At 43.9% G+C, this 21,742-nt stretch overlaps 1 protein-coding gene across 4 annotated transcripts in view; it reads left to right on the forward strand.

Moving 5' to 3' along the window:
* Positions 1–19,397, forward strand: part of IFT52 (intraflagellar transport 52) — a 32,649-nt gene extending 13,252 nt beyond the window's left edge. For 3 of the 4 annotated variants that reach the window (XM_089896931.1, XM_022592359.2, XM_022592358.2), the window contains exons 3-9: positions 4,055–4,141; positions 5,663–5,731; positions 9,822–9,976; positions 13,875–13,962; positions 14,972–15,080; positions 17,179–17,324; positions 19,134–19,397. In XM_089896931.1, the coding sequence (XP_089753057.1) occupies positions 4,094–4,141; positions 5,663–5,731; positions 9,822–9,976; positions 13,875–13,962; positions 14,972–15,080; positions 17,179–17,324; positions 19,134–19,181 (663 nt within the window). In that variant the 5' untranslated portion in view covers positions 4,055–4,093 and the 3' untranslated portion in view covers positions 19,182–19,397. Of the gene's footprint in view, positions 1–590; positions 718–4,054; positions 4,142–5,662; positions 5,732–9,821; positions 9,977–13,874; positions 13,963–14,971; positions 15,081–17,178; positions 17,325–19,133 lie in introns of all 4 variants that reach the window. The other variant, XM_022592354.2, reaches the window with a different exon arrangement.
* Positions 19,398–21,742: the final 2,345 nt, after the last annotated feature.

Genomic DNA, 21,742 nt, shown 5'->3' on the forward strand with positions numbered 1-21,742 from the left:
CCCCTCCATCCCACACCCTTTCTAGGAGTACATTGCCCCAAGTACTGATTCACTCAAGACACTCGCAGTCTTTGCTAGGACAGTGGAGAGTAGAGGAGGGACTCCAAAGCAGGTCTGTGTAAAAGTGTCCAATGTGAGATAAATATATGCCTCTATTGATAGAAGCACTCAACAGGTAGCATACCCTTCTGATGACAGATACTCATTCTTAGAGATAACATCAGTCAAATTTATAAGGGAGAGGAAAGTATTTACATCTACGACATTGTTACACAGAGCAGGCTCATGTATAGCTCTGGTTCAGTTCTTAGATGAGGCCCCCTCTTCTTCCTCTTCCTCCGTTGGGGCTACTTTAGTTCTTCCAGTTACAGTCATTTACACATACGATTGTAAATTGTTAATTTATACTCACATTTCTTAAAATGCTTTATTAAACCTGTAGCTAGAGTGATACTAATTTTAAGTTAACAAACCAAAGCTTATAGAATATTTTCTGTTTGTTTGTGACTTGCTCAAGAAACACTGAGATTACCTTCAAAAAATTTTTATTCATTAAAAAAAAACCTTGAATATTTCTTTATTTCTTTCAGGGCTCTCACCTTTGTCTATCCTTTTGGTGCCACATTGAGTGTCATGAAACCAGCAGTGGCTGTTCTGTCCACAGGCTCTGTCTGTTTCCCACTTAACAGACCCATCCTGGCTTTCTATCACTCGAAGGTACAGCCTTTCTTAGATAAGGGTGGATATGTAATTTTTATTACTGAAATAGTAAGAACTACTTTAGTTTCCATGGGGTTTCATATATTTTCTCTTTTTTTTTTGGCTGCGCCACTATGTGGGATCTTAGTTCCCCGACCAGGGATTGAACTCATGCCCCCTGCAGTGGAAGCTTGGAGTCCTAAACACTGGACCACCAGGGAACTCCCATATTTTCTCATTGGTCTTCACAACAGTCCTGCGAAGTAGGATTTCAATGAACTACCTTTTACTTACGGGGAAACAGTGGATTGTCCAGTCATTGATGGAATCAAGACTACACCTAGCTCTTATTCCAGATCCAAAGCCTTTCCACTGTAGCATGAGGCCACTGTAGTATAACTGTCTCTGACTACCAGCTCTCACCCTCAGTGTAAGAGGATCCATTCAGAGAAAGGTTGAGTTAGCAACCTGTACCACAGTGCACAGAATTGTGCTGCTGGTATTTTAGTGCATCCCAGGAAGACATACCAGAAGACTACGTGTTCAATTCTCATCCTGGAAACCCCACAAAATGTGGGAACAGGTGGTCCCAGAGGACACAGCCGTCCTCATTATCACCCCACGTATCCACTGCCTTTGAATTCGTGTTTGCTGAATTCACCTTCATCTGTCTACCAAGACTTGGAATTCACCAGCTGACCTCTCAGTTTTTCTCCAGAGACTTGCATGTCTCTAGCTACACATGATTCTGTTTTTCTTTGTGGGACCTAAGTATTACTTTTCCCTCTCATATTTAAAAGCTCTGACGTCATTTTTATTAGGAAGTAAATAAATGTCTACGCTGTGTTTGAAAGATGATATTTAGACAAAATTGGTATAGCTATTAATGGTAGTTAGTCTCTCCTAAACAGCAGGAAATACTGTTTTAAAATTAAACTGTTATTGGACTTCCCTGGTGGTCTAGTGATTAAGACTCTGTGCTTCCACTGCAAGGGGCACAGGTTCGATCCCTGATCTGGGAACTAAGATCCCGCATGCCCCACGGCACGGCCAAAAAAAACCAAATTAACGTGTTGTTAAATGATTCAAGACGTGGAAATAACTGTTTACATTAAATGTCTGTTTATAGGCACAAAAGTAATGAGACACCATCTTAAGGGGCCTCTGGTAGTATAATACTAGAACTGTTATAATTATTTGATTTTCTAACTGTGCACAGAGATTTTACCTGGCTTAATCAGTGGATTTATATGGAGCATCTGTTGGGTACAGAATTCTGTGCTAAGTGTGGTGATTCTTCTAGAATGCATGAGATTATCATGTGCTCATTGCCTAGCTATTTAAAGCCCATTTTCTCCTCCTGATAGGCTTTCAGTCCTGCCTTATAAACACAATCTTTCAGAGAGGTTGTTGCCTGTCACTCTTGTTGGTGAGATGAAGCAGTGATCCCAGGGAGAGGCTCCATCTGGAACCCATAGCAGCGCCAGGCTAGCACCGGGGGCGTTCTGCCTCCTTGCCCAGGGCCATTGCCTTCCTTGAGCTTATCATGGTCCTTTCTAGGTCTTTGGTTTACTGGGATAGACTCATTAACATTGAAGGAGCAAATTGGTCCTTGAGTAGACATACTCTTATTTAATTGGAACAAATTATAGACAGATGCTGGAAAAGGAAGCTGAAGACAATGGTAGAATCAGTCAGGACAGAATAAAAGGATTAAAAGACGATGTATAATCTATTTGAAATAAATGAGGTAGGGAAAAGAAAATACAGTCGACTCTTGAGCAGTGCAGGGGTTTGAGGTGCCAGCCCTCTGCACAGTGGAAAATCGTGTGTTACAGAGTCAGTCCTCTGTATATGCGGTTGTGCATCTGCGAATTCAACCAACCACGGATTGTGTAGTACAGTACTCTTTACTATTGAAAAAAATTCGCTAGTAAGTGGGCCCATGCAGTTCAAACCCATGTTGTTCAAGGGTCAACTGTATACTAAGGAAAAGATAATATAAATCTGACTGTGAGTAGAGGTGTAGGTGTTTACTCACCTACAGGGATTCAAATCGCAGCCCAGTTCATTTAGTCACGTCCCGGCTATTTCTATAGAATTCCACCCAATTCACTTCCTATTCTCAGTAACCTATCTGTTTGCAGTGGTTATGGTATAGTAATCATATTATTTTTCCTCTGAAGCATTTGCTTTTAATGTGGGACAGGTCAGAGTTTGTTTTGCAAATTTTGTTTTATTTACAGAATTTGTGCATTTGTAGCTCAGCAACTCTGCTTAGGTGTCTTTCTTTCCCAGCGTGGTTGCAGTTGTGCCTGTTCTCTGTATGCGATGTTGCTAGAAAATCTGATTTCATTTTGTGTTTTTAATATTGCACTGTTTTTTTTCTCATTTCAAAAATAATACATGCTCATTGTAGAAAATTTTTAAATGCAGAGATGCACTACTCTGAGGCAGCCCAGGCTGACGTTTTGATCATTTTCTCCCACTTTTGCTTGTGCCTCATTTTTGTTTACTTGCCTCACAGGCTTTAAACTCCAATAGCTGTACAACTGATGGTACACTTTTTTTTTAGCCTAATGTTATGACAGAAGCATTTTCCCATATTATTGAGAAACCTTTCTAATATATAATTTAACAACTGGGGGAGGTTCCATTATTCTTAACCATATTTCTGTGGGTGGACATTTGGATTTGTTTCTAATCTTTTGTGATTATGACTATAAAGTTCTGCAGAGTTTTTGGTATATTTTATACTGCTTTGTTGCATTTGTTGACAGTTTCAGCAACGTTGTGTCAAAGAAGTTACTTCACTAAACCTGACCAACACTGTTTGTAGTCATGTTTTTCTTATTAATCTGATAGGAAAAAGTACTTTGTTTTGATTTTTAAAAATTACTAATATTAAATTTTTTATTATTAACCAGTCGTTTCTTTTGTGAATTTTTCATGCTTGTGGCTTAGTTTTCTGTTTGGATCTTAAATACTGTTTTTTGGTATTCATAAATGTCTAAATCTTTATAGATTATCTATGGATTTGTCTGTTTTTTCCTTTAAGATTATGATATTCATTTATAATTTCACTAACAATGGGGAAAATAGTGTCGAATGAATTTACACTGCTTTCTATTAATGTCAAATTGAAGGGTATAGAAGTGTCTAAATTGAGAAGCAGGTTGGAATATAGTTGTTATCATAATTGACATTTCTAGACCATTAAAATACCCATGTGAATTGGCATTTCTCAGTATATAAGACATTTGCTCACATGGTTGTAATGATAAGTGTTTGGGGACTGAAATGCACGTGGTACATTTTGCGGTCTGAATATCTGACACTGCTTTGTCATCAACAGAACCAAGGTGGGAAACTGGCAGTGCTTGGCTCATGTCACATGTTCAGTGACCAATATTTGGATAAAGAAGAAAACAGCAAAATCATGGTAAGCTCTTCTCTTTTATCTAATGAATAATATGTATGATTTTCCTGTCATTAAAAAAAAAGTACTGCTGAGTTCATCTAGTCATTTAAAACCAGCTATTCAGAACCCATTATACACCAGGTACTAAGGATACAAAGATGAGTCAGGCATAGTCTCTGCTCTAAAAAAGTATATAGGACACTGAGACAGAATGTGAGAGACAGAGAATTAAATCCAGAAGGCCGTGGCGAGCGTTTCTAAGCACACCACCCCGGGCTGGGAGCCACCCTGGAGAAGTGGGGAGGAGCAGATCCAAGCAGGGCCTCCCGTATAGAGCCTAGGAACTCAAACTTTCTTTGAAAAGCCACGGAGAGCCCTTGTAGAGTGTCCAGCAGCCTTGGGCATAGTCAGATCTGTGAGTGCAGAAGATGGAAGGGAGAGGGCAATCTGGAGCCAGTTAGGAGGCTGGCAGAGAAGGAACAAGGACCTGAATGAAGGCAGGGAAGGTGTGAGTGGGGGGAGGGGCTGGCCAGCACGAGTGGGATTTAGGAGGGGTTATGATAGGACTGTCCCTGATTGAGGCGGGGAAGGAGGGAAAGGCATGGTAAGTGCAAAGGAAGCATGTCCTGTGAAGGGTGACAGGGTGCAGGCCAGAGCTAGATGTTGGCGTGATGCCGGTGACTCACTCAACCAGAGGGAGAAGGTCCCGCTGAGCTTTCTCATTAATGAAATAAGTTCCTTCAGCCTTAAAGATTATTGTCTTATTGAGAGATTGATTTAAGATCTTGTTTCCGGGAATTCCCTGGCGGTCCGGTGGTTAGGACTCTGCAGTTTCACTGCCGAGGGCTTGGTTTCAGTCCCTGGTTGGGGAACTAAGATCCCACAAGCTGTGAGCTGTGGCCAAAAAAAAAAAAAGGATCTTGTTTCTGTAGAATCTACACAAAGTTCCAACGTGTTTATCACATTCTGGGGGCATCTTGTTATATTGTACCTTTTTTTTTTTTTTTTTTTGCGGTACGCAGGCCTCTCACTGTTGTGGCCTCTCCCATTGTGGAGCACAGGCTCCAGACGCGCAGGCTCAGCGGCCATGGCTCACGGGCCTAGCCGCTCTGCAGCATGTGGGATCTTCCCAGACCGGGGCACGAACCCGTGTTCCCCGCATCGGCAGGCGGACTCTCAACCACTGCGCCACCAGGGAAGCCCTATATTGTACTTTTTAAGTCCAGACTGTCATCAGCACATTACACAGGGATTGTTTCAGAACAGTGAACAAATTTTAATAAATTCTGGCTGGTGATTAAAGGTTAGAGTGCCCTAAGATAAATGATAAATTTCCATTAATAAAAATGGCACTAGGGTAAGGAAAACTTTGCAGTTTTTATATGATTTCACCAAGATAAGGGTGGCTACCCTTTTTCAAATCACTGGTGTGTATTCTCTTTCCCTTTATCATTTTTCTTGATTGGTTTTATTCTCTAGTCCTGCCCTCAGCTTTCTCAAATAACCAAATGGGTAATTCTGTGTTTATTTTTTTAAATTTAGGACGTTGTTTTCCAGTGGCTCACAACAGGAGACATCCACCTAAACCAGATTGATGCTGAGGACCCAGAGGTAGGAGGTTGTGAATCATTAAAAGAAAACTTTGAAATGAAAAATGGGTCCAGCTTCTCAGCACCACTTCTAACAGTTCCAAAAGAATATCTATCTCTTACTTTATCTGTTAGACAGATGGCAAGAAGTGAAGCTTTTTAAATTTACTTATTTATTTTTGGCTGTGTTGGGTCTTCGTTTCTGTGCGAGGGCTTTCTCTAGTTGTGGCAAGCGGGGGCCACTCACTATCGCGGCCTCTTTTCTTGTGGAGCACAGGCTCCAGACGCGCAGGCTCGGTAGGTGTGGCTCACGGGCCCAGTTGCTCCACGGCATGTGGGATCTTCCCAGACCAGGGCTCGAACCCATGTCCCCTGCGTTAGCAGGCAGATTCTCAACCACCGCGCCACCAGGGAAGCCCAAGAAGTGATGCTTTTTGGCGAGACGAAGGCCATGTTGTAAAAAAATAATCAATGAATTATATAATTCGTCGTAGAGCTCAGTGGGGTGGGAGCCTCTCTCTGTATATGTAATGATTGGAATTTAATGTATGCTGTCTGGCCCAAACTTTCAGAGTCAGTATCTGTAGAGAAATACTTCTTTCAAAAATATGAAGGATATAAAAATAATTTTTTCATGAAGAAACAAAGATCATCAGAATTTAAGTTTTAAGCTATCATTTTGTCGCCTTTAGGAATAACAGTCCTAAGGGCATTATGATAATACCTGTCAGACAAACCGGAGTGGTGAGACCAGGACTGGACCAGGAACCAGCAACTACGTTCTAGGTCCCGCTCCACCATGAGCCCTGGGACCTTAAGCAGGTTATTTCGGACCCTTTTCATCTTAGTTTTCTCATTAGTTTTGGGGACACTAACACCTGTGTTCTTTGTCTCACAGGATAATTGTGAGGCCTAAATGAATAGATGTAAATTTACTTGTTAAACTAAAGGCTGTAAAAAGGGCTATATATCTATCAAGACTTTAAAAAAAATTCTTGTATTTTTTATCTACCAAGCACTGTATATCACATACTTCCACATAAATCATCCTGTTTAAACCTCACCACAGCCCTGGGAGGTAGATGGTCTTATTCTCATTTTACAGATGAGGAAACTGAGATTCTGCAGGATTGTAATATGCCCAAAGAGCAAGCAGTTACAGAGCTGGGACTCAAACCCAGGTCTCCTAATTCAAAATCTACTCCTTCTTCCTTTACTTCTGTGTTTCTTAAACTCTGGAGTGTCAGGAAAGTGATTTCTTGGCGATGGGTAGCAGGAGGTGGGCAGAGGCCCTCAGAAATGGCTGCCCGCTGACTGCTCCTGCCCTCAGCTGAGGACTGACTTCGCTGGGAAACCCAGGGCCTGACTAGGGTTAGCAAACGCGAGAGCCCTATGTCTAAAATACTCCCTTACCTGGAAACATTAAGTGTGGAGCTATTTTGCTTAAATTTCTCCTGAAAAGTGATGTTCGCCCCCAAAACAGAAGAATTGGGGTACAGCCAGGAATTCGCTTTTCAGGTCTCACAGGACCCAACTCTGAGTGGACGGCATCTTTGACAGCCGCCAATCCTACTTAGAGTGTCGTGGGTTGAGGGAAGCAGCGCTAAGAGGTGCCGCATCTGCTCCTGTCCTGTGTGGCCACTTTGCTCCTGCTAAGTTTCTGTCATTCCTGTTTTCTAGCTGAGGAAGCTGAAGTAAGTAAATTCTTCAAGGTTCCCACTTCGATTAATACCCGCTCAAGCCATTCTTAATGCCCACTTCAGGCTGATTCCGGAGCCTGAGCCTTTTCTACTGCTCTGTTGTTCACACTCCACCACGTGTGACACTGGGCTGGTTCCAAAGGGAAGAAGCATCAGTAGAAACCAGAGGAGGGGAGTGTTGTTAAGGCCTTTCTCTAAAACCGTGCAGTTTCATATATCTTCCAGTTGTGAGACCTGGTGAAAAACATTCTTTGTATTGTAAGGCTTTGGAAAGTAAAACACTGGACCCAGTAACATTGTACAGTAAGAAATTCTGAAAATCTAAACTTCCTGTGATTTCAGATCAGATCTTACTATGTTGGAATGGGTTTCAAACCCAGACAATAGCCCAGTTTCAAATGATATTTAATAAAACAATAGTTTGATAAAGAGCTGAAGGAATTTACATAACAAGTTTTAACCTCAAAATCTGCCAGGAAGTCATGAAAACCAGTGGTCTTGGGAGCACTCTTTTTATTTATTTTTATTTATTTATTTATTTTAACATCTTTATTGGAGTATAATTGCTTTACAATGGTGTGTTAGTTTCTGCTTCATAACAAAGTGACTCAGCTATACATATACATATATCCCCATAACTCCTCCCTCTTGCGTCTCCCTCCCACCCTCCCTATCCCACTCCTCTAGGTGGTCACAAAGCACCAAGCTGATCTCCCTGGGGAGCACTCTTTTTATGTTTCTGTCTGGACATCTAAGTCCTTGCTACTTGTCTGAACTAGGATTTTGTAGCAGTCTTCTGTGCAGAGCTAAGAATCAGCCACGGGACCTTTGGGATTGCTGGGCCCATACTTATCTTTGAGCTGTGACCCGGGTGTATGTTCTGCCATAGTCAGCGCCCTTGTTACTGCTCTGACCTTCATCCCTGTCCTATTAGAGGGTTGAAGCCTCTACAACAGCCAAATAGTGCTAGGAAGGACATTTGTTGACGCTTCTCCCTTGTTTCTTGTCTTAAAAAAAAGTTTGAGAATTGGGGGAATTTTCGACGCTTGGGATATAGGGAAAAGTGAGCCTGTTTGTCTTGACGTCTCATTTCCGTCACGCTCAGGCACGTTTCCCCAAGTGCTGGCTCTGGAGAATGTGGAACAGTATGTTGTGGGTGATTTCAGAGACCAGTTTTTAAAACTATCACCAAGTTGGCCTTGTTAGAAGTCAAGGCTAAATGCAGTTCAAAGGGAAATTAGGAATACACAAACTCCTGGTTGCCAGCATGCATTTATTTAAACTTCAATTTATTGCTCGACTAGGTAATGCCTTCACATAGTTTGGAATTCAAAAGCATACGCAATGAACAGTCTTCCTTCTGTCTTTGCCCAGCCACTTGGTTCCCTTCCCCAGTGACAGCAGTCTTAGCAGTTTCTTGTATGTTCTTCCAGAGAGATTTTATATAGAGATAAGCAAATACGCTTATGTTTATGCTCTCCTTCCCCCTTGTTTTACCCAAATGGTGCTATGTACGCTTTGTATACACACTGTCTAGCACCTTGCTTTTTACAATTACCAGTATGTCTTGGAGGTTTTCCCATACTTATTCATAAAGAGCTTTCTTTTGATTGTTTTTTGTTTTGTTTTTTGAAAACTGAATTTTCCAGTATTTGTACTGTGGTATATTTAACCAGTCTCCTATTGATGGTCATTTAGGTTTTCCCGGTCTTTTACCAACAGAGAGCACATGTCATCATTAAGGGTTCTCAGCAGTGCTGCAGGCATGTCCTCGGCTAGGTGAGAAGGGCTGGGGTCTAGTGTCCAAGGAGGGGTTGTCTGTGCTGGGGTCACAGGTGGTTCGTACACAGGACAGGAGAGAAAGCAGAGTGTATGGCCCAGATGCTAGTGGGTGGAGAGAGGATACATGTTGAAATGGTAGCTTGTGGACTTTCTTTTATGATTGTGTCTGTTTTCTCACTGATGTAGAAAATAAGGTCATCAGCTAAAATTAAGAGATAGAAAATCATATTAGATGGTTGAAGTGACAGAAGGAAAGTGTTGCCTACAAGAATGGGAAAGGGAATGAACTTGAGAATTTAATTGATGGCTGAGCACTCAAGATCAGTGTGTAATGAGAAGGAGACCAGTCAGCAGGGTTGTGCGTTTCTCCAGCCATATTCAGCTGTGTGCGGACCAGCATGAATCATTGCAGAGGTGGGTTTTGTCAGCATTGGGGATTACCCAGGTGACCTTTGTCCTTCTTTCCACCGAGAGTGGCTTATTTAAGCTTTAGTTGTCAGTGATCATGAACAGTGAGATGTCTTAGCAAGCGAGTAGAAATACTGCAGATTTAGACCTGAGGCGCTGGAGACCAGACAGAGTAAATTCTTGTCCCTGCTATGCTGAAAGGAACCCTCTTGTGGCTTTCAGATTTCCGACTACATGATGCTGCCCGACACGGCCACCCTGTCCGAGCGGCTGCGAGTGTGTCTCCAGGAGGGCGATGAGAACCCTCGGGACTTCACCACCCTCTTCGACCTGTCCATCTACCAGCTGGATACCACTTCCCTCCCCAAGGTCATCAAGTCAGTACCTCGGCTCTCTCAGCTGCTCTGCACTCCATTGAGTGTTCGGTTTGAAAACACTGGCCTGGGGGCGGGAGTTAGGGGCACGGCAAGTGTGGTGTGCAGAACGTGTTCTCAGACCTGTGAGGAGGTTGGCCGAGACAGCTGGGAGTTCGGGGCGGGGCTCGGTACAGAGGGAACTGCCAGCAGTTGTCAGTTCCTGCTGTGTTCCAGGCTCTGTATTGGACATTTAGAGAAACCAGCTTGTTCCGGTTTGCCCAGGACATTCCTGGTCTGAGCACAGAGAGCCCCATGTCCCAGAAACCCCCCTCAGTAAACCGAGGGGGGCAGTCACCCTGTAAGCACTCCACACTGTGCCTTCATTTAATACTTTCAGTGGTCCTCTGAGTTACCTGCCTCACTTCCAACTGAGGAAACAGGTTTAGAGAGGGAAAGGATTCTCCCACGGTGGGAGCAGGGATCTCAAGCCAGGCCTGAGTATCTTTCAGGCCAGTCCTTGACTCTGTTTCATGCCGGCTTTGTTGGTGGTGTTCTGCATCCCTAACAACAGGGGCAGGGCCTAACATTTTTGAGCATCTCTGGCCTGGCACAGGATCGACATCTGGATAAACCAAAGGCTGAAGGCACAGCTACAGATGATTGTCTAACGTCCTGGCCCTGTACTTATGTTCAAGGTCATCAAGCACTCACAGAGCTCTGACTGTGCTGAGCACCGTACCTAAAGTGTATGGTTTTATGGAGGAGACAGACAAAAGCTGTGATGCAAGGTTAATCTAATGCTAAATGTGAAATGTAGAAGTGGAGGCCATGGCATAATGAGGAAAGAGAATTCGATTCCGACTGGGGTAAGCAGGGAAGGCTTTAAGAAAGAGGGGCCATTTTAGCCAGGCATTGAGGATTTCAAAAAACATTTCTGGGTGACTTGTGTCTGCTTGGCCCTCTGATGGATGGCACACTTTAAGGGGTGAGAGGATTTCAGGAGATGGTTTGCGGTGTTGGGAGAGAACATTCTGCAGGGAGGTTGCTTTCTGAGCAAAGGCAGGGTATGTCCAGGCAAGGAAGTTCATTCCTAGTTGCCATTTGAACTGCATTTAGCCTTGACTCCTTTAACAATACCATGTTAATTTTTTATGTACGTTGCTTTATCATGTACTAATCATAATACAGTTATTATCCCTGTTTTACATATGAGGACACTGAGGCACAGAAAAAAATAAGTGAGTTGCTTAAGGTCACACGGCTAGTTTTTGGTGGCACCTGAATTTGAATCCAGCCAATCTTAACCCTGAACCTGGGAAGAAATTATCTGGAGATATATTACTGTAGGAAGTTAGAGAGTCTCTGAAAAAGAGGACAACACTGACACCCCCAGAGCTGCCAGGGCATCTCTGTCACCCCCTCACCACCTGCAGGCTGCGGGTGACAGCCAGGTTGTAAATCCTGCCTGCACATTTGGCTCTTCATTTGCACTTTGGTTTTGAGCTCTGATGTTCTCCTTCTAACTCAGGGCTTTTCTTAGGATAACAAAAGTTCCATCAGGCTGCTCCGCTGGCTGCTTCCAGTCCGGCCGGCTTCTGCCGTTTTGACCTGCTTCTCTCCTGATGCAGGTGAACCAGGCCATCACGACCATTCTTCAGTGTTGAATGAGGGACTGATTGGAACTGTCTGCTATTTTAGTGTCGGCAGAGTCAGGTGGTGGATGTTTCAGAGGCTTGGACGGCTCCTTTAATTGTATTTGTCTTTCATACCACAGCAAAGGGCAGGAGTTACTGGTTTACAGTTTCTGTATGGAGCGCTTAGGTATTTTTATTCGCATGTAACAACTTTTGAACGCAGATTCTCTTTTTGAATAAAAATTGCATTCGTCATTAAATATTTATGTCAGCTGTAGGGTATTGCTCTGAAGTGACTTCATTTGTCCAGCTGGTCTTTATTGATGCCTGTGGGGTGTGAGGTAGAGACAGTGTGGCGGTCCCTGCCCTCAGAGTTCATGGTGGGATGGAGAGTGAGACATGGGCGGTGAAAATGCACCACCAAAGGTCAGGCCAGAGTATTCTGGAATATAGAGCAGCCCCATTTCACAGATTTGTGTATAGCAATGGCATTTATTCTTGCCCTTTTCCCATATTGATCATCTTTCTGAATTAGGTTTTGCTTGCTTTTAAGATTAGCTTCTCCACCCATTCCCCACCCCCATCAAGTACATGTTGGCTACTAGTAGGAGGACGATTTGGGCAGGTGGTGAGCCGAGTGGAGAAAGGGAAGACTTAATGGAATTTATTTTATTACTTACACAGGGCTTCAGCACAGTCAGCTCTACCTAGGGACAGAAAACAGAATGTCATGGCTAGAATGACCAAGGCCAGGACTTGGCATCAGGGTTCTTTGTGTGTGGGTACTAGAACCTTTAGCTTAGAACTGCCTCTAATTCTGCCATCTGGGTAGACTGAGTCGCGGGGCTTCTGGTTGGCAGGGATTAGCCAGGTCTGAGTTCTGACCTTGCCTTTGTTGCTTCCTAAGCACATGACCTTGGGGAGCTACTTCAACTCTATACCTCTGTTTCCTCTTCTGTAAGAGATTACACCCACTGTCCAGGGCTGTTTTGAGGATTACATTAAATAAGTGCCTCGCACAGGGTCAGGCACAGCACGTGGCATGTGGTAGATGCTCAAGAAAAGTTATTTCTCTTCTCTCCGTGGGGATCATCTGCTCATTGCTAGGATAGACGTTCCCCAAGCATCTTGGACTAGTGGAGGTGGTGACGGCATAAGCTCAGCTAGCCATCTTTCTGCGGTCATAGACCTGTCTCCTTTCTCAAAGCACCCCTACAGAGAAACAGTCATGAACTTTGTCCACACCCCTTGGCATTTGCTTGCTTAGATGAATTTTGAAAGGCCACAAATGAGCACACAATTTAAGTTGGGTGAGTGAGTATATTTTAATTTGCCTCATTCCCAGAGGAGGTCACAGAGCTTGTACAATCTATACCCCAATGCAGAAGGTCAAATTAAGGTTTGGGAGGACGGAGGCAAAGGGGAAGCCGCAATAAAAAAACTACCATGGGGGAAGGTCAGCCCTTGACTCCATTAACTCCTTCGTGCCATTCTCACTCCGCCACAGCTGCTCTGGCTGCCCTGCTTTTCCGTGAAAATGTCTCGCTCCCCTTTCCCTCTTCTTGCTCTGGCCTCTGCCTGGGACGCCTCTGAGGGAGACTGCCTGACCTGCCCCTCCCCTCACTCAGGGCTGCTCTGGCAAAGCCCCACTCCCTGCCCCTTCCCTGTCTCTGTCCCTCTCTCCAGATTTGCTTTTCTTCCTAATGCTTATTAATCCCTGGCATCTTGGCTTTTGTTTATTGTGTGTCTGTCTTCCGCTAGAATGTCAGTCCCACGAGGGCCTGCCTTGGTCTCTTTCTTCCCCTGCTGCCGTACTCCTGGCAGATAAAACTGCCTGGTACACAGTAGGTGTTCAGTAGATGTTTGTGGAGTGAATGAGCACACAGAAGTGCATATCCTGTGGATCTGTTCAGTCGCCAGAAGCAGACTTCAGATTTGACTCCTGTCTCTTGATGGTGAAAACAAATAAGGAAACACAGTGAGTTACAAGATTCACGGTGTCCAGTGGGTAAAAATTAAAAGCCTATTAGGAGAAGCCCGATAGGAAACTTGAATGAACTTTCCCTTTCAGTTCTCAATAAAGTCATGCCGTCTGTTGCAGTAGAGAAGATTCCTGAAAGGATCATTACATTATGTGTAACAATACATTTTGTGTGATTTTTATTTTTTTTGCCAAAGTGCTGAGCCTCCTGATCGTTGGAGACGAGCACCGTGAGATCAGTTAGACATGCTTTGCATCAGTGTCTCATCTTGCTTCCTGCTTTTTTATCTTCTTCTTAACACAGGGCTCACGAACAGCTAAACGTGAAACATGAACCTCTCCAGCTCATCCAACCTCAGTTTGAGACGCCGCTGCCAGCCCTTCAGCCAGCGGTCAGTGGGTGTGTGGGGGGCATCCTGCCGCGGAGCCCCGCTGTTTGCCCCTCCCTCACCAGCTGGCCTCGTGTGGGGCTGGCTTCCTCATGGGGTCATGTTTCTCTGGCTCAAACCATGCACAGAGACCAAATCTGTTAGTATTCTACAGGGACTTCCATTTGGTGTAGTTCCCAACTGAGGAATCACGGGTGTGGACCTCTCTGGCTGTTAAACGTTTCCTGTCTTGTGGGGTTGAAGGGCATGTATGAGAACACCTGGCTGAAAAGGAGGAAGAGCTTTGTGCTAGAAAGCTTTGAGCTCTCCAGGCAACGGGCACTCAGATTCACAGCACAGTTCTAAGAGCCCAGGGGACAGTCATGTGTCTATAGGTTATTTTTCAACATTCCAGTCCAGCGTGAGCTCCACTTGCCTTCAAAATTGTCTTATCCCACCACATTCTGGAAGGTTGTGAGCCAGCTGGCTTCACCTTGGTAACCTGAAAATCGGCCACAGCGGAAGTGTTTACAAAACAGGAAATGACAAATGCTACAGATGAGGCCTCTTGTTTTGAGTGATAGCTCAACATTTATCAGCACACCACTGCCTCATACCTGCAAATTCTGGCTATAAGTTCAGCACTTTCTACATTAATCTACATCTGTTTCCCCAATTTCTGTTCCTGAAGAACTCATCATCAGATGAGAAACGACTCATGCAATCAAGTGTTCAACACAAATTTGCACAAAATGCAAATAAGCCGGATAAGCCCCAAGCTGTGTGTCCTTGCATGAGTTGGTACATGCAAGGGCGCTGGTACATCAGCTTGGCGAGTTTGGCGGCATGCTTGGAGCTGGTTCTACTGGGTTGCTTGCACTGGGCCGCCGTCTTGCTTGCTGTGGCCTCATGGGTTAGGACGGAAGGAGGTGATGGGCGCTGGGCGGTTCTTCGTCTCATTTTCCTTACATCTCATCACCGTCAGTTATGGCTTTGGATGCGCTCTTTCATGAAAGACTTTATTGCCTTTTAGGTTTTCCCTCCTAGTTTCAGGGAATTATCACCCCCTCCGCTGGAGCTGTTTGACTTAGATGAGACGTTCTCCTCTGAGAAGGCCCGGCTTGCTCAGATCACCAATAAGTGTGAGTGTGGTCAAATTCTTGTTTGTTTTCTTTTGTGAGTTTTATTAAATTGTGAATTTCTGAGATTTGTCGTGAAAGAAAGCTTAGAGTTTGTTTAGGGAGAACAGAATATGAATGGAAGTATAAAAGCACAATTTTTGTTTATTTCATGTGAATGATGTGGCTTGTTTCCCTAGGGGTCAGTTAGCTCAGTGAGCTAGAACATGGTGCCAGGCAGAGGCCAGGGTCTCAGCTTTAATTCCTGTGTGTCTTTAGTTCTGACCTGTTGGGTGACCCCAGGATGAATTCTGACTCTGGCTGCCTCTTAGCAAACCTAGGCCATTGGTCACAGGAGCCGTTGAATAAAAAAATTCAGTCAGGGCCAAGAGAATTACAGAGACTTCAAATTGGAAGGGATTCTAGAGAGAGTCAAGTGTGCCCACCCTGACCCGTGGGTGAGGAAATGAGGCTCCGGGCCACACAGCTACAGGGTGAGTCGTGTTCCCGACTCTCAGCCCCGTGCTCCTCCTGACATGCCCTTCCTCCAGCACAGCAGGTGGGCCTGCACACATGGATTCGGAGACAGAAAATTGAGGCAGTGACCCCACTCCTGGGAATCTAACCTAGGGAGATAAATGAAGGTACACAGATGACTACGACATTACTTATTAAAAAATAAAATACAGTTGGGAATAGCCTTAGTGTTCACTCACAGGGAAATGGTAGTAAATTGCACCACATTCAATCAGTGGGACAATATGTAGTCATTATAAAAGAGGCTTACAAAGGCCAGGGGGTGACACTGAGATTCCTAAATGAAGAAAGCAAGATATAAAACTGCACTTAGAGTAGGATCCCAACTATGTGAACATCTGTATGTGCTCGAAGACCAGAAAGGAATGTGCAAAAATGAAAATAGTTCAATGTCAGACACCTTTACTGCATCTCTGTTCCATGCCAGGCATTGTGGTAGGTGCTAGGCAATCAGAAATTAGCAAGACCTAGTAATTAGTCCAGTGGGAATAATAGACCTGTGAAGGATCAGACCCTTTGACCATGCGTTTCTGTTTCTAGCGGTTTATCCTGCAGAAATCCTAGTAGAAATGCATAACAGAAAAGATATAGAGATATTAATTGTAGCATTCAAAAAATAGACAACAGTCTAATAGTCTATCAGTAGGAGAATTGGTTTTAAAAAATATGAGACAAAGTGGAATATTATACATCTGTTAAAAGAAAGATGTGGAGCATAAGCTTTGACTGGAATGTCCATGTTACATCGTTAACTGATGACAGCAACTTACAGAACTATTATAGTTTGATCCCCTGTTTTTACACATATGTAGACATGTAGACATACATGGCAGTAATTACCCTAGGAAGTATTGGTGGGGGTAGAGCTAGAGCAAGAGAACACTTCTATCATAACTTTAAAAATGCAAATCAGAGGGGAAGAAAAGAAATTACAGTATAGTGTAAGTAGGGCAGTAATGGCTGTCCATCCTTGATACAGGACTGGGGATGGTTACACAGAGAATTATGGATGATTTTTTGTTTCTTTTATTTCCTTTCCTATAATATTGCTATAGTAAATGCTATTTAAAATACCCCTGGGACTTCCCTGGCAATACAGTGGTTAAGACTCCACGCTTCCACTGCTGGGGGCGCGGGTTTGATCCCTGGTCAGGGAACTGAGATCCTGCAAGCTGCGTGGTGCGGCCAAAAAATTTTTTTTAAATAAATAATATAAATAAAATAAAATACGCATATGTCCTTCACATAATGATCCTTGCGGCAATCAGAGAATGGTACTTTGATTCCCCGCCGGTGGCTCCTGTTCTTTGTAATGTAGGAATGCCAGATCTGGTAATAGCGAGCCAGAACCTGGCTAGCTTTATTCTAATTAGGAGTGTCACACTTTTGTCCTAATTTACAAAAACAGCACATCAGAGATCTCTACAGTTTGTCACTGTTTAAGTCCTTTGGTCACATTACCCAAGGGAGAGGTGAGTGATCTTGAGAGATGTAGGAACCTGACAGGGATACCCAAACCACAGTAAGTCTGTACTTGGGGAAGGGCAGAGTCACAGGTGAACCTAACTGCCCCAACTGTGCTTAGGTACTGAAGAAGACCTGGAATTCTACATCAGGAAGTGTGGTGACATCCTTGGAGTCACCAATAAACTACCAAAGGACCAGCAAGATGCCAAACATATCCTCGAGCACATCTTCTTCCAAGTGGTGGAATTCAAGAAATTGAACCAGGTACAGAACCCAGAAGGCCCACTCAAGTGGGAGTCCTTCCAGTGGTGATATCATCCATAAACTGGACTTCTCGTGTTCCGTGCCATTCATTCTGCAGGCATTTCACTAGCTACTAGGTGAACAAAACAGATGATGTTCCCTGCACTTCTGGGACATATATCTAGCTGGAGGAGACAGTAAACAATAAACGTAATATATAAGTAAATCACATAGGATGCTAGGAGATGATAAGCGCTATTAAAAAGTAGAGCAGGGTCAGAGGGGTCAGTGTGCTGAATGTGGTGATATTAAATTAAATAGGGTGGTCAGGATAGGCCACACTACAAAGCTGACATGGGAGCAAAGACTTGAAGGTGTTGAGGGAGTTGGCCATGGAGATAGCTGGGGGACAAGTGTCCCAGGCAGAGAGAAGACCTGTGCAGAGTCCCTAAGGCTGGGCTCTGCCTGGCTTGTTTGAGGGACAGCAGTAATGCCTGTGTGGCTGGAGATAACTGAACCAAGGATGGAGCAGCAGGACGTGAGGTCAGCACCTTATGTTAGAAATCATCTTGCCCAGGGCTGAGGACCAAGAACTTAAAAATTATGCCTGGCCTTCATCTTGCGTATCCCTGGACAGGATTTCTAAAATTAAATGTCCAACCAAGGTTGGTAAATGGGCATTCATTTATATACTACTGATGAGAGAATAAGCTGGTTCCACTTTTATGGAGATATTTTTTATAATATCGTTCAGAAGCCCTAAATATATATATATATATATATATATATATATATATACCTTTGACCCAGCAATTCTAATGCTTAGAATTTGTCTTAATAATATAATCCTGGGATTTCCCTGGTGGTCCACTGGTTAAGACTCCACACTTCCACTGCAGGGGGCACAGATTCAATCCCTGGGCGGGGAACTAAGATCCTGCATGCCATGTGGCGTGGCCAAAATATATATACATATTCCTGAATGTGTGCAGATTTACCAGTCAGGATGCTCAGTGAAGCACTGTTTTAATTGAAGAAAAACTTTCATCAGTAGGGAACAAGTACCTAGGGTGCATCCATAAGATTAAGAATGTTTAGAAGGATGTTTAAGGACTTAGGAAGACATTCATGATGCAGTAAATGGGGTGGGGGGAAAGGACTATAAAACAGTATAAAGAGAATGTCCATCTTTCATACACACACACACACACACGATTTTAGATGCTGAACAGAGAGACTGATTAGGATCTGAGCCGCTACTGGCGGGGGCTGGCTCTGCTGTGTACTCTATTATAATATATGCCTCGTATGTGCCGGGCTGGTGCTAGATGTCAGGGCTGTGGTGGTGAGTGCTGTCGTTGCTGTCTGCCTGAGCTACGTGCAGTGAGCGAGACAGGAACATCTGGGCAATTAGAGTGCTCTGAGATCAGTGCCAGGAAAGCAACTCAGAGGCAACGTATTGGTATCCTTGCTCAGCACTGAAATGTGGGGTGGGGGCCAGGTAGATTCCCAGCAGTACTTACCTTGGTGGCAAGGCAGGGTCAGGCCCCTAAGGCCAAGGTAAGAAGGCTGGTGTGGTGTCTGCATCAGTACCTTCAAATGTATTTGCTCCCCATTCATCATGGTGGGTGGTAGGCTGTGGTCAGAGCCTTCTCCTGGTCGTGAAAACTTAATCCTCGGGCTGGATTTAGCCTTAAAGCCCAGAGATTAGCTCTGTGTCCCAATCAGTGATGATTTAGAATCTCTAATCAAAGTCCAAAACAACAAAGAGTTCACATTTCAGGTTTTGAACTGAAATTCTAAGATTCTCTGTCTTATTCCCTCATCCAGGAACATGATATTGATACAAGTGAAACGGCATTCCAGAACAATTTCTGAGGACCAAGCCTCTTCAAGCATTTTCTGCCTCCAGATTCTCTCTTTATAAACTCTTTTTGAATTGTCCCTCAATTCTTTATCAAAATTGTCTATACAGTCTTTCTTCTGTGAGCTGTGGAAGGTCTGTGCATCTTCTATAGTGCCCAGAGAGGGATAACATTTCTAACTTCTGTAAGGTGTGTTCCATTTTTTAAATTAAATCTGTTTGAATATGTATTTTTATAATTTATGCATCAGTCTTTCATTGAAGTCTTTTCTTTCGACTCCAGTTCTAGATTTGAGTCTCTTTTATCAGAAGCATAAATAACTCTCAAGCTTATGAATACTGTACAGCTTTTGGACTAGCTCAAAAGGATAGAAAACAAACTTAACCCACAGTCTGTTTGCCCCACTGTACCTAATGAAAAAGGTAAAATAGTTGATAGGTATCTTCTTTACATAGCTTACTCACTCCTTCATCTCCCAGCTGCACACAGGCACAACCATTTGGAGGCCGTTGCCTTCACCCACACTTTGTCCCTCTCCTCTGAGCTCCTGCCACTCAGTTCTATCATCGTTTTAGGTTATAATGCAGGGCAAAATGTGATCATCTGTCCCAAGGACAATGGGAGAGACTGTACCTGCTTGAATGGAGCAGTTGATGTGGAAATGCACAGCATTTGTGCATTGTGCAAATGTACTGGATACACTGGGAACCAGCTTTGGCGAAGGCCTGAAAGCCAGATAGAAGATTGCAAAACCACTGCCAGTGTGTAAGGGGTATGGTGCAATGGGAATAGCTTAGCTGGTGGGTTCTGTAAAGATAGAACTTTGGAAGGAAGGCCCTTAGGGGGAGTGTCATATAACTCCAAGAGGAAGTAACGAGAGTGCGGATTTAAGATGCTGTTGTAGGAGAGGTGGCATTCTGAAATAGATTTGGTCTGGGCGTTAGAGGTCAGGTTGGCAAGATTTTGAGCCTGACTGCCTGGGACAGTGGTGGAGTTTTTGGAAGACGGGGATTCTGAAGCGTGAGCTGTTGCAGAGCATAGGAGCCAGCTGAGACAGTGGCAATACGTGCAAGTGGTAATAACCAGTAAATAGCTAGAAATACCTAACTAAGGCTTAGGAAAGGTGTCCAGTCTCAAGACCTGAGTTGTTCACATGGAGTAGGATAATTGAAGCCAGGAAAATAGTCTGTCGAGGAATTAACATTTTTGGAAGTTCACTTTTTGAAATTTGTATTGGAGTCTAGTTGCTTTACAGTGTTGTGTTAGTTTCTGCTGTACAGCCAAGTGAATAGTTATACGTATACATATATCTCCTCTTTTTTAGATTTCCTTCCCATTTGGGTCACCACAGAGCATTCAGTAGAGTTCCCTGTGCGATATAGTAGGTTCTCATTAGTTATCTATTTTATACATTTTTGGAAATTTAAAACCTTGGGGAGAAAGGCTCAAGTCACATCCTGAATTTCAAATGATTTTTTCATGTTAAGGCTCTGTAGGCTTCCATTCTCTGACACTGAAGCCCTAGTGCAGGGCTTATTCAGAGTAGCCAAGCCAGAACACAATGTTAGGGATGGGGGAGGCCACTTTGCTCAAAGGGCAGACCTGGGGGCCAGCTGAGAACAAGCAGCTGTGGAACAGCAGGGAGTGTCATGGAAATGTATTTGGAATACATTCCAAAAATGTGCTCAACAATTACCTCCCATCCCATGTGCTCTTCTCTTACACTGTGGTTTTGGTTCTCCTGCCATTGAGAGGTGAGATCTCTGTTCCCTCCCTCTCAATCTGGCACTATGTTACTGACACTGTGACTTCTGAGGCTAGGTCATAAAAGGCTATACAGCTTCTGCCTGGTTCACTTGGGGCACTCGGAGCCTCCATACAAGTCTGTGGCCACCTGGATAGGCTACGTGGATATGCCACGTATGGATGTTCTGGCCAACAGCCAGAGGTCCCAACCTGTACGAGCATCACCTGCTAAACGTGGTGAAGAGGACTCCAAACATGAAGTCACCCCTAGTCTGTTGAGTTGTCCTAGTTGAGTTCCCAGACATCATGGAGCAGAGACAAGCTGTCTCTGCTCTGACCTTCCTGAATTCCTGACCCACAGAATCTATGAACATAATAAAATGGCAGTTTTAAGCCATTAATTTGGAGTACACTGTTATGCAGCAGTAGATAACAATTTTGTTATTGAGGTAACACTGGTGTATAACATTCTGTGTTTCATGTGTACATTTCTACTCCTCTATTTCCTACAGTGTGCTCACCACCACAAATTTAGTTTCCATCTGTCACCACAGTTGATCCCTTTTATCCATTTTGCCCTCCCCCCTGCCTCTTCCCCTCTGGTAACCACTACTCTGTTCTTTGTATCTGCGTGTTCATACCTACAATTTTATTTTTTATCTTTTTATAAATTTACTTATTTTATTTATTTATTTTTGGCTGCGTTGGGTCTTCATTGCTGCGCATGGGCTTTTAGTCGCAGCGAGCGAGGGCTGCTCTTTATTGTGGTGCGCGGGCTTCTCATTGCAGTGGTTTCTCTTGTTGCAAAGCATGGGCTCTAGGTGCGCA

The sequence above is a fragment of the Delphinapterus leucas genome, chromosome 15, assembly GCF_059928025.1.
Source record: "Delphinapterus leucas isolate spDelLeu-1000000601 "Yukka" chromosome 15, BTC_Dleu_Yukka2, whole genome shotgun sequence".
NCBI lineage: Eukaryota > Metazoa > Chordata > Mammalia > Artiodactyla > Monodontidae > Delphinapterus > Delphinapterus leucas.